The 11194-nt window shown below is 39.6% G+C and overlaps 3 protein-coding genes across 10 annotated transcripts in view; 2 read left to right on the forward strand and 1 right to left on the reverse strand.

Moving 5' to 3' along the window:
- Nucleotides 1–2205, reverse strand: part of zbtb2b (zinc finger and BTB domain containing 2b) — an 8980-nt gene extending 6775 nt beyond the window's left edge. The window contains exons 1-2 of one of the 3 annotated variants that reach the window (XM_046061640.1): nt 2013–2205; nt 1648–1834 (exon numbers count right to left, since the gene is read on the reverse strand). The gene's annotated coding sequence lies outside the window, so the exon portion shown is untranslated. Of the gene's footprint in view, nt 1–485; nt 508–1377; nt 1446–1647; nt 1835–2012 lie in introns of those variants that run through there. The other 2 variants (XM_046061641.1, XM_046061642.1) reach the window with 2 other exon arrangements.
- Nucleotides 1–11194, forward strand: part of mthfd1l (methylenetetrahydrofolate dehydrogenase (NADP+ dependent) 1 like) — a 200997-nt gene that overhangs the window by 68489 nt on the left and 121314 nt on the right. The gene's annotated exons all lie outside the window — the stretch shown is intronic.
- Nucleotides 1488–9652, forward strand: armt1 (acidic residue methyltransferase 1). Of its 5 annotated transcripts, none has more exons than XM_046061646.1 (5): nt 1488–1618; nt 6552–6657; nt 6771–7012; nt 7459–7624; nt 7969–9652. In XM_046061646.1, the coding sequence occupies exons 3-5, from the start codon at nt 6816–6818 to the stop codon at nt 8749–8751; spliced, it is 1146 nt and encodes a 381-aa protein (XP_045917602.1). In that variant the 5' UTR covers nt 1488–1618; nt 6552–6657; nt 6771–6815; the 3' UTR covers nt 8752–9652. The 5 variants fall into 5 exon arrangements, with proteins under 5 accessions (XP_045917602.1, XP_045917601.1, XP_045917600.1 ...); XM_046061645.1 differs by lacking the exon at nt 1488–1618 and adding an exon at nt 1693–1971; XM_046061644.1 differs by lacking the exon at nt 1488–1618 and adding an exon at nt 3437–3477.

Below are 11194 nucleotides of genomic sequence, written 5' to 3' on the forward strand. Positions count from 1 at the left end.
TCGGGGGGGGGGGGGGGGGGGGGGGGGGGGGGTATAGCAACAGAAAGACATAAAATACCCGTCAAACATGCTCTTGTCACATATGACTTCAATATACAATCAGCTGCCAGTTCATCAGGTGCACCTCACTACAAATAATGCAGCCAATTACCAATCCTGCAATAAATCATCCCTCCCAAACAGTTTTAGAGGTGTTGATTCAACTTTGTCACCCTAGTTCCTTAGAGAATATAAAGGGAATTCTTCACTATTTTCTGACACTTAATAATCATCAGATTAAATAATAAAATAGTCTTTAGTTTTAGCCATAGACTAAACAGCTCTCATTATAATGCCATTTATGCGAATGAGTACTAAATATTAGAAATAACCTCTCAGTTCAACCACACCATGGCCTCTGGTTTCAACAAAAACTAAACATTATAACCCTCATGATTGTAGAATTTAGACTGTTAGTTTTATATAGAAGTACCTAAAATACCTACTTTGTCTTGTAGACTGAACTTGCAGCTGCTCACCCTCCCTGCCACATCCCAATACATCCAACAAATATATGTTTTCATTAATGGTTGCACTGACCCTTTTGCTGGGTTCCTACTTCTTCATCACAACTTAGCTGTGGTCATCCCATTTTCATTTGGCTTTCAGATATAAAACAGCATGTGACAGAAACACATGGCATATAGACATTCTCCATATCTAAACAGTTGAAAGAAAATGATCCAATTCTTATTATAAAATATTTCTTTCAACTTACAAATAGTAGATACATTTTTCGACTGATTAAATTTCTATTACAATATCAAGCCGTTGCAGGTCAAGCCTTTTGGTGGAGGATCAGCTTTTAACCAATGTCTTGTGAAAGCTTTTTTGCCAGTATATGTCTATTTTCCGTATAGCCTCCATTCCCTTTTATTTTAGGATTTACATTGTCCCGGAAAGGCTTTAATTTGCGATGTAGCTCCAGAAAACACGGGTATGGTTTGCCTCCAGCCACAGCGCCTCTGACATGGTTGCTTGGTGGCTGCACAGACCTTACAGGTTTTCTGAAAAAGTCTCATGAATATGTGCATGATTGCCATGACTTAGCGTGACACTACTAGGCTACTGATCGGCCACACAACTATTTGATCCACAGTACCATGTGTTAATCAATACTAACTTGTTTGCAACAATAAAGTACCGCCCCTGATGAGGTATAGACACGTGGAACAGTTACTTCCGCGGTGAGATTTTCTCTTATTCTGAAAATGCACCGTTAAACTGCATGTGAGCAGAGCACGAGCAGAGGGTAAACGCGCCACGGAAACAAAACAGTTCAATAATGCGAATAGAAAATAACAACAAAAGTATATAAAGCATTAGCAGGGACCATACAAAACCAGCGCGCCTCAGACTGACTCCTGCATCGGGTCTCTGTCGGTTGCCATCGCTAGCGCGAGAAAACGGACATGCGTGCGCGCGTACACAACACACACATACAGGGAAAGAGAGCGAGAGACGCAAGGGGGATGGGGTTGGTCACGAATGCGTTTCTTTTAACTTCCCCGTGACAATTACACACAGCCAAAGCGCACACAAGTATCCAAATAACACAACACTACCAGTAAACGAATGGGTGAGTATGTAGCTAAAAGCCAGCCGTACCTGCTCTCCGCTTAAATCGGTGGAGTTAGCCGTGTCACCGTTGTTTGTTTTTTACCGGGGACTCGTCCGTCCTCTCTGGGCTCGCAGCAGCTTGTACTGTTCCTCGCAAACGCAGCATTCGTTGGTGGCGGAGAGGGTCGTCCGTCGTTGTTTTCCGGTTAGGGGGTTTTACGTTACAATCACATGACTGTGGGCAAAAAAACAGCCAAAAAACAGCCGTTGAAAAAATCCGTTGAGCAAGGGGGCGGTTGAGTTAACGTTAATTTCCCGCACTGTGTAACCGCCGTGAGATCAACCCCGCTAAGACAGCTTTTTTGACAGCCGGTGAGTTCGAACATAAACAGCTAACAGCTACTTTGACTCACCGTTTTATAGTTTATCGCTGCGCGTCTCTGCCGGTAGTGACTTTTTTTTAGAGCCTATTGTAGCAGGACGTTAAACATAAGACCGATGTGCGGCTGTGTGTACGTTTGTTGTCCCTCACCCTCTCCCACTGAAATAACGAAATATCGCTTTGCCCACTGTCGCCTCGCATTTACATCTGCATTTTCGGTTGGAGCTCAAAGCTTAGCAGGATTTCAACGCGTTAAAGGGAAGTACACAAATATTCTGTGTTAGCATATACAAATATACATTTCAAATATTTTCAGTGAACTTAACGCCAGTATTAAAGTACGGTACTAGTTTTAAAAACATCAATATTAAAATAATATTAAAATATGTTTAGGGCTTAGACATGACAATATAAGTTATATAGCTATTTTAGAAAGACTTCCCCCTTTTGAATCCTACATGGCTAATGTGTAATAAGACACAAGACACAAAGTATGCGATACAATAAGGACAATAAAAATATGAAGTGACTATAGAAGTATATAAATAAATATTAAAAATGTATTGCTGTAAATGATCCTTCACATTTCAACAAGTTTTGGTATCAAAGTAAATTCGGCTGTAAACGCATTGTTTTATTGACAAGTATGTTTATTTTTTTCTATAAAATGTTTTGATCTCAAAAGTGAAGTGGCGCTCACAAACACAGTGAGTTGCCTTAAGTTTTGAGTGTAAAAAGGCCCCACAGTCATTTACATCTGAAGATCATAGATTGTAATAGAATATAGTTGTTTAAGCTTTTTTTTATTTGTGTAGTTGAAAACCTTGAATTACAAATTATTATACAATATATTCAGAACAGTATTCCTCTCAGAAGTTGCAGAATAGCATTTTTTTTACTTTTATACTTCATTTCATCTTCCATTTTAGAGTTACCATTTCGGTAACAGTGTAATGTGAAAGCTACAGTAAGTGATAAGATAAGACAATTTTATATAAGGCAGTTGTAGTGGGTTATATGAACTTAAAATTTAGAAGAATAAATGATAGAGTTCGCATTTGTTCTATTTTTAGGGGACCCTGTGATTCACCATTGACAAGGCTTTTATTTTACCATAGGTCTACTGGGGGAAGTACAATGTGAAGTATCTGGTGAAATAAGGGAAAACCTACATATGCCCTTCTGTTGGGAAAGTTGTGGCTGTTGATCTACCCATCTGTTTTGTTTCACAAAGAGTACCTGATTCCCACACACAAATAGGTTAAACCTACCTCGACCGTTCATACCAGACTATACTGGTCAATGGTAAATACTGTTTTGTAATTTGTAATTGTCCCTGTAAGTACATAATTGTGTTTTGATGTCAGTTGATGTTTGGGCTGTGTGTAACTGTTTTCTTTCTTTCTTTAATTTGTGAAGTTACACAATGGCAGAGAGATCTATAATATCAACATAGGTTGCTCATAGGTTATGAGCTGCACAGCAGCACTTAACAAGTGAGTTTACTTGATTGAACCGGTGCATCGTAACCTGTTTTCGACCTTGCATACCATAGCCAAGCAGTGTAAATCCCTAGTAGTAAACCATATCAAGGACCTAATGTACTAGGTTGAATAACCCAGTCAGTTACACCAACACCAGACACAACTTGTTGATCACTTGTTGCTTTTGTGTGAAAGAAATAATTGCCCCTGCTTGTTGTACACCCTTAATAGGTTCTTCATTTACAGCTACTATTTTGTGATTCTCAACAAACTCAAATGTTGATGGACACTTTCAGCCAAACCACACACTGCCTGTCCAGAGGCACGATAAGCGTAGAAGGACCTTTGCACAAACGCACTTTGGATTCACATCAATATTTTGTCATCAGATGTTGTCATCAGTGAATTGGTGGATGTTGTCCCATTGTAAACAACACTTTTTTTCAGACCTGTCATTACAGTTGCCTTTCAGCCTCAGGTCAGGGAGTCCAAAGGAGGACTGGACTAAGCAAGTTGTAGCCTCTTTGTAAAAGGAGACATGGGATGGTGCAGAGAGGTCTATGAAGGAGGGCCTGAGGACCTTAAAGTCTCTCTCCTGTCAACAAACAACAGACCTAGATCTTGTCCTGTCCACAGCCTTAGTGAAACTAAATGTTTCACAAACAAAAGATTGATTGAGACCACTGGTAGAGCAGTATGCAAATGACAGCAAAACAAAAGCATGTTTACTGTGCTCAAAGGCAAAGGCAGGGGTTCATTGAAAAAAGTAGATGAACTTACCACACTGGCTCTGTTTTATCAATAGATGTTTATGATAATGTTCTACCATTAAGAAAAACTGATTTTATGTGGCTTTCCTCAGGACACTTTATTCAGTAGAGATACAGACTGGACTTTCACATGACTGTTCCACCCCTGGTTTCCACTTAATTGATTGTTCCTGCAATAATACATTTTTCTAAACCAACAACACAGTCACAATGAAAACGTACAGACATGAGATTTGCGTCTGAATCTGCACAATTTCACACTGCATAATCAGTCGCTCAAATGAAATGCTTCATAAGCTACTGTTGCATGAGAGGACTGTGTGGTGAGCTGAAACATCTGTTTAAACAGAGCCTTCAACCGTTAACTGTCGCCCTCCCCCCTCCCGTTCATGGCCTGTTTTGAAACCGGAGTGGTGAGTCACTCCTCTCTCGGTTTAGAAAAACAGATCCGGCCAGGCTGAGGCCCGGCGGGGGGATGGGGAGGCCGGCTGTGGATGAACACCGGAGGTGGACGCAGCTGGACTCCCACTCCCAAGGACCCCACATCCTGACAACGGCCCGCCGTGTTCCCATAGTTACCAGGCCTGATATGAGTAAGGGGGGGGGGCTCCAAGAATAAATTGATATGGGGATTTTCCCAGCCAAGTAATCGTGGGTGAGGCAAATCAATTGGCCATGTTCTCCAAAAAAAGAGTGCCCCGTTACCAACTCTAAAATGGACCTTAAACCTTATGTGATTACTTTGCTGCCTGTGCTCTGATTTTATCCAAGAGTGGGACCAATATGAGGTGGGTCTACTTCACTCTCTCTCTCATTCTCTCATTTTTTTAATTAGCTTTATTGACATGAATGTTTAGGTAAACAATGTTGCCAAAGCAGAAATTCACATAAAAAATTTAAATATATATAATATTTTGTCATTTAGCTGACACTTTTATCCATAGCGACTTACAAATTCTTGTATATGTCAAATGCCTCTGGAGCAACTAGGAGTTAAGTGTCTTGCTCAGGGACAAATTGGTAGATGTCACGGTGGGAATCGAACCCGGCTCACAACGCCACCCCATAATATAAATAATAGAAAATAAATAAATAAATAAACAATAAATAAAAACAATAAAATTACAGTTTACAAACAAACAAAAATAAAATATTTCTTACATTGAAAATATGTCTTGCTTTTTGGCAAGCACTAGCATTTTCCCAAGGAAAAATTAAAATAACAACACGATAATATTCCAGCAAGTTTATAAAAACAACAACAACATTAATTTAATTTATTTATTAGTCTAGTCTGAGTTTCCACTTGTTCTCTGTTCGTGGTGTTTCTCCCAGTAAGTAGGGGAGTTTCTGTCTGATTTAAATTAGAGTTCACGATATATTTCTCTCTCTTTCTATCTATATTTTAGGATGTTGGAGTGGAAACGGATAAGGACCTAAAATCATTCTTAAGAACATAGATAGCCTAGTTGTTTGCAAAGAAAATAGGTGCAGGCAGTATTAATAGGTTTTGCCAAAATCATACCCTACCCCTCCTTCTTTCCCCACCAAAGTCCTATCTTCAAATATAAAATATCTTCAAAATATCATCGCAACATTCATGGGACACATCTTTGCCAAGAGTGCAGTTTACACACTAACCGCTAGATGGTATCTTCGTATTCTAAATAAAACCCAGTCTACAGGGAAACAGGAAATCAAAAAATAAAGTGTAAAATATTAATATTAAACAGTACGTCCAGCTTGATACAGTCTGCTTTGCCGCCTAAAATCCACATAAAAAAAGATAAACGTCTACAGGTCCCGTTTAAGCCTCAAACAAACACCTACACTTTGTTCCTGTGCTGGAAATTATATCAATAAAGTTTGAATTTGAACGGTCTGCTGCAAAAATGATGGCGGCTGATCAAACTGTGCACGGAGTTCCTCCTTCCCTGTCTGCCAGAGTGGTTGGGTACGTTGACAGCTGATTTAACAACTGTGTCACTTATGTTAAATAATGTGGGTAACTACACTGCTGTAACTAAACGGCCACATAAAGCTAGGACTGTCGTGTTCAAACCAGTAGCAGCATTAGCGTATTGCTGACAGAAATCCAGTAAGTTGGTAATAACTGAGTGTACGCATAACTTCAGACAAATGCATTTGTTGATGGCAGCTGTTTACTAGCTAGTATTAGTTTTGCACTCCGAATGTCTGCAAAGCAAGGGCCAACTTTATACCTTGCTAGGTTAATTAGCTGGCTAGCTTACTGGTGCAAACACCTGCTACAGTATCAAGAAGTGTAACGTTAATGGCTGCATCGTTTCTCTACAGGTCATTTGCCTATTTGACTGTGAGAGACAGGTTGCCGACGATCCTGACCAAAGTTATAGACACAATACATCGCAACAAAAACAAGTTCTTTGAAGAATATGGAGAGGTAAGACTTGTTATTCATTAACTGAGTTCGAGTTTAACTTAAACTACATCCGGAATTGTGAGGCTCATTTTGTCTTGCTTGTGTTTCCTCTTTTATTCATCATCATCATACAGGAGGGTATCCAGGCTGAAAAGCAAACGATATCTTTGCTGTCTAAGATGAGGAATGAGTTGCAAACTGATAAGCCAGTACTACCTCTGACAGACGACATGCAAGACACAGAGTCCTGGAACCAGTACCAGCAGAGACAGCAGCAACTGCAAGGGGACCAGGAGTCCGTCAGCTGGTTTAAGTCTCCGTGGCTTTATATGGAGTGCTACATGTACCGCAGGATACAGGAGGCCATCTGGCTCAAGTGAGAACCATTTCCATCTTTTAATGGGAACCCTTTATTGATTCCCTATTTACTGCTTTCGAGCCTTTGTCTTTTGGACTGGTACATATATATCACTATAGTTGTTTAGATATGCAAAATCACAGGACAAGATTTTTATATCTTAGTCACATTGGACTGCAAAACAGTGTTATTTAAGCTGTCAAGTTCATTCAATCATTCACCTAGTTGTTCAGAAATCTGACAGTAATTGCTTTATATTTTGTTTCAGGTTATGAAATTGAGGGTCATTGTTTAAAAAAAGGCTTAAAAGATGTTACATAATTTAAAATTAGAGTGCTTGTTTTATGATAAAAAGGTATTCAGTAAAGTATTGGTGTATTGCCCATCCCAACAGCTTTTTTTGTTTCTTTATATTATGTTGTAGTTCTCTTCCAGTCATGATTTTATCTCTGTTTTTATTTCAGTCCTCCCATCACTGACTATGACGTCTTTAATGAAGTGAAGACTCAGAGCTTTTTTGAGTCTCAGCAGGCTATGATGGCCTTATTTACATACTTTGAGGGCATCAACAAGAACATGGAGGAACTCTCTGAGAATCAGCTGTTTGAGCATTTTAACAAACTGCTACAGGTCAGTATCTTCTATACCGGCTCAATCCTGTTTAAACTGAACAGGTTGCTCGTAGTGACGAACCCACAGAAAATTATTATGCAGCACCCCTCAGCTGTACAGAACTTTTAGGCCAGGGTTTTAGTTTGACAGCCTGCAACTAGTCTCACTACTGTCATTAAACTTCTTTCTGGCCACTGCCATTTTCAATTACAAAGAAACTCTTGACAAATAATGTGATGAATTAATCAAGCCATACAAACTAATCTGTCCATTAATCTGTTTTTTGTATCATTTATTCTCCCTCACCAAGGTAGCACATTGAAACAGGTTCAGGTTTAACTTTTTTATTTCACCCTTCCTAGGTTTCTCTATGGGGGAACAAGTGTGATCTGTCTATCTCTGCTGGTCAAGACAACTCGCAGAAGACCAGTCCAATAGATTCCCTCAACAGCCTACAACCCTTCATCTTGGTGGATGACTCCAACATGGTATGGTCAACTCTAATTTCTGCCCAGAAGCCAGGACAGCCAGGGGAAACCACTGCAGGCAGGGTCGATGTTGTTCTAGACAATGCTGGCTTTGAGTTAGTCACTGACTTGGTCTTGGCAAATTTCCTGGTTTCCTCTGGCCTTGTCCGTGAGGTCCACTTTCATGGCAAATCCATCCCGTGGTTTGTCTCTGACGTCACAGCCAACGATTTTCAGTGGACCATTCGGCAGATCATGGCAGCCAATCACAGGTGGATGTCCAAGAGTGGTGTCCAGTGGCAGAGCTACCTGAAGGAGGGTGTGTGGTCCTATCATGACCATCCTTTCTGGACACAGCCCCATGAGTTCTGTGACATGGCAGCTGATGCTCCTGACCTTTATGCAAACCTGCAGGGGGCAGACCTGGTGCTGTTTAAGGGAGACCTCAACTACAGAAAGCTGACGGGGGACAGGGACTGGGATCACACAGTGGGCTTTGGTACTGCCCTACGAGGTTTTGGACCTGCGCCACTGTGTAGCCTGAGGACTCTTAAGGCCAACATTCAGGTCGGGCTGCAGCCGGGCCAAGGGGAGAAGCTCACCTCCCAAGATCCAGACTGGATGACCAGCGGCAAGTACGCTGTAATTCAGTTCTACAGCCCAAAGTCAGAACTGTAAGACTGAATTCAGGATCTCACTGGGAACACATGGATTCATAAGAACATCACAGTAAGAAGTACCATAAGCAGGAATTACCTTTTAAGCCATAAGACCATTGAGGTACATGAGGTTGTTAAATGGTGTGTTATTTCCTCACTGTCAGTTAGCACTTCATCATGTTTGATACAGAAACGCACAGTAACAGTTAATAATTATTTTCACTACAGGTTTGTACCATGTCATACTTAACATCTTAGCACTTTTAGATCTAAATGTTTCCCCATGATTTGAACATAACAATTATTTAATGTTGACAAAACTATCCTCGGAGGTAACAAATCAATGTTGCCTTTTTATCGCTTATGTGTTGTGCATTTTATTGCAGATAGCTTATGTGTTGTGCACAATGTATGAAGTCATAATGTTTACAGGTGAATAGAGATGCTGTTAACACTTATTGAGGAAGAATTGGGCTTTATAAATCTCCATCCCAGAGCAACAATACTTTGTTTTTGCATGCAGTTGAGGAGAGTGATGATAAATGTAATAGTTATTTTTGTTCAGCTCAGCTCAGGTTGTTTTACTGTTGCACTCAGTGTTATTGATATGCATGCATCAAAACATGCAAAATATTTACCTAAGGCAGATCATAACTGTTTTGGTCAGTTTCAAAGATGGTAGACTGTTATTGGGGCAGTGTAACGATATCAGTGACTACTCGTTTTGTTTTAAATGGAAACCCAGACCTCTGTATCTTCATAGAAAAAAGTGGATGTCTCTGTGCACACTGTCATCTTAATCCTTAATTGTCTGTGTCAGTACCTCAGAGGTGATGTTAACTGGATTCTTCTCAGTGCTGCTGGGGGAAATATCGTTTTCACCAATGGATTTGATTTAATAAAGAACTGCATTGACTGGCCTTTGTCCCTCACTGTCGTACTTTACAAGCTTGAGAAATGAAAGATGTGGGTAATAATTCAAAGCAGCAATATTTCTCATGAGTATCTTTATGTAGCGATTTTACTTTTTTATATTTGAATTGACATTGATCAAGTGCAGCAACGGTGTTTTATTCACATGCATGTGCAGCCAACCTACAATTATGAGCAAATGCATCTGTACGCTCTTCCAACTAACTAATCCATAATTGAATGGCTAAATGTTCACCACTATGACATTCTTCATTGTCATTTCGCAACAGTTGTTACTTGTTGACCTTTCATTTACTCAGGGTTAGGTTGGACCTAGAAAAACAGCTAACCAAACAGCTGGAAATGCAAAATGTTTATTACAATGCCAGAATGATCTGGGAAAACTGATTGGCATTATTTAGGCTGCTGAGATGCTTTGTGAAGGTGGTCTGTTTTGAAAATGAAGTAAATTACGGCAGCCTATCTTGAGTCATTTAGGTGATTTAGCTGTTTCGTTTCCCACTCTTCATTTTCCTGTTTTCTAATGTAACAGTGTCTTCATTTTATTCCAGGGAAAATGCAAAAAAATATATATATCATCATCAGAACTACTTGTTTTCCACTTGACCTGACATGTCCTGAAAATTGGGCTGTTTACTCAAAGATGTTGCACAGAGGGGAGAAAATGAAGACACTGTGCCAAATATTCAGGTTTTCCTTAGTGGGTGAGGTTTCTAGTTACTTGAGATCATCTTTGTCTTTATGAATTTCTTGAATAATTTACCATGTGTGCCACCTGACAGTATCATGTGGAAGTAGGTATATTGTAATGAAAGCCCCCCAAATTATTTGGTGATTTATTTTTTATCATCCTTTTTATAATTGGATCTGAAATTCATCATTTGAAAATGACCTCTTGCACATGTGTGCTATAAATAATTATTTTTACATTGACCTACTGTTATAACTGGTTTAATTTTACACCTTCCATGAATGTTTGGAAATATCCCTACACCTATAGTTAATTGGTTTTCCTAGAAGTTCAGCATAGATGTGTTGTTTTTTTAACACTGACCCCTGAAACGATTTCTGAAAATCACAAAACTGGAACTTTGTGCTGTAAACATGGACATTGCATAAAATTGTCTGCCCCTTTGATCTGTGTATATATAGTGTTCTATTTAATCCGTGAGTTGCCCTGATAATGCAATGAATAACTGGCGCGTATTGTGGAAACGTCATGCTCCTTTCAATGAAGTGTCACTAAGAAGGTATGCTTTTTCAAATTCTCTTAATTTCTTTGTAATGTTTATAAAAAGATAACAATTAACAGGTAATAATTATAATAACCACTGATCCCCTCCTGGATTGCGTAATCATTGGCTGTTGGAATGACATTTGACCTGCTCTGTTTGCTGTGTTATGGTGACCTGGCACTTAAATACACCGTGGTTATCGATCTGGCTGCATCTTTAATTTGTTTATCCTTTTTTTTAACCTTCCCACTGTTTCCATTGTGTCCAATGAGCCCAGCTAGATGTCAGAGAGAC

This window comes from Micropterus dolomieu, linkage group LG10, assembly GCF_021292245.1.
Source record: "Micropterus dolomieu isolate WLL.071019.BEF.003 ecotype Adirondacks linkage group LG10, ASM2129224v1, whole genome shotgun sequence".
In the NCBI taxonomy this organism is placed as follows: Eukaryota; Metazoa; Chordata; class Actinopteri; order Centrarchiformes; family Centrarchidae; genus Micropterus; species Micropterus dolomieu.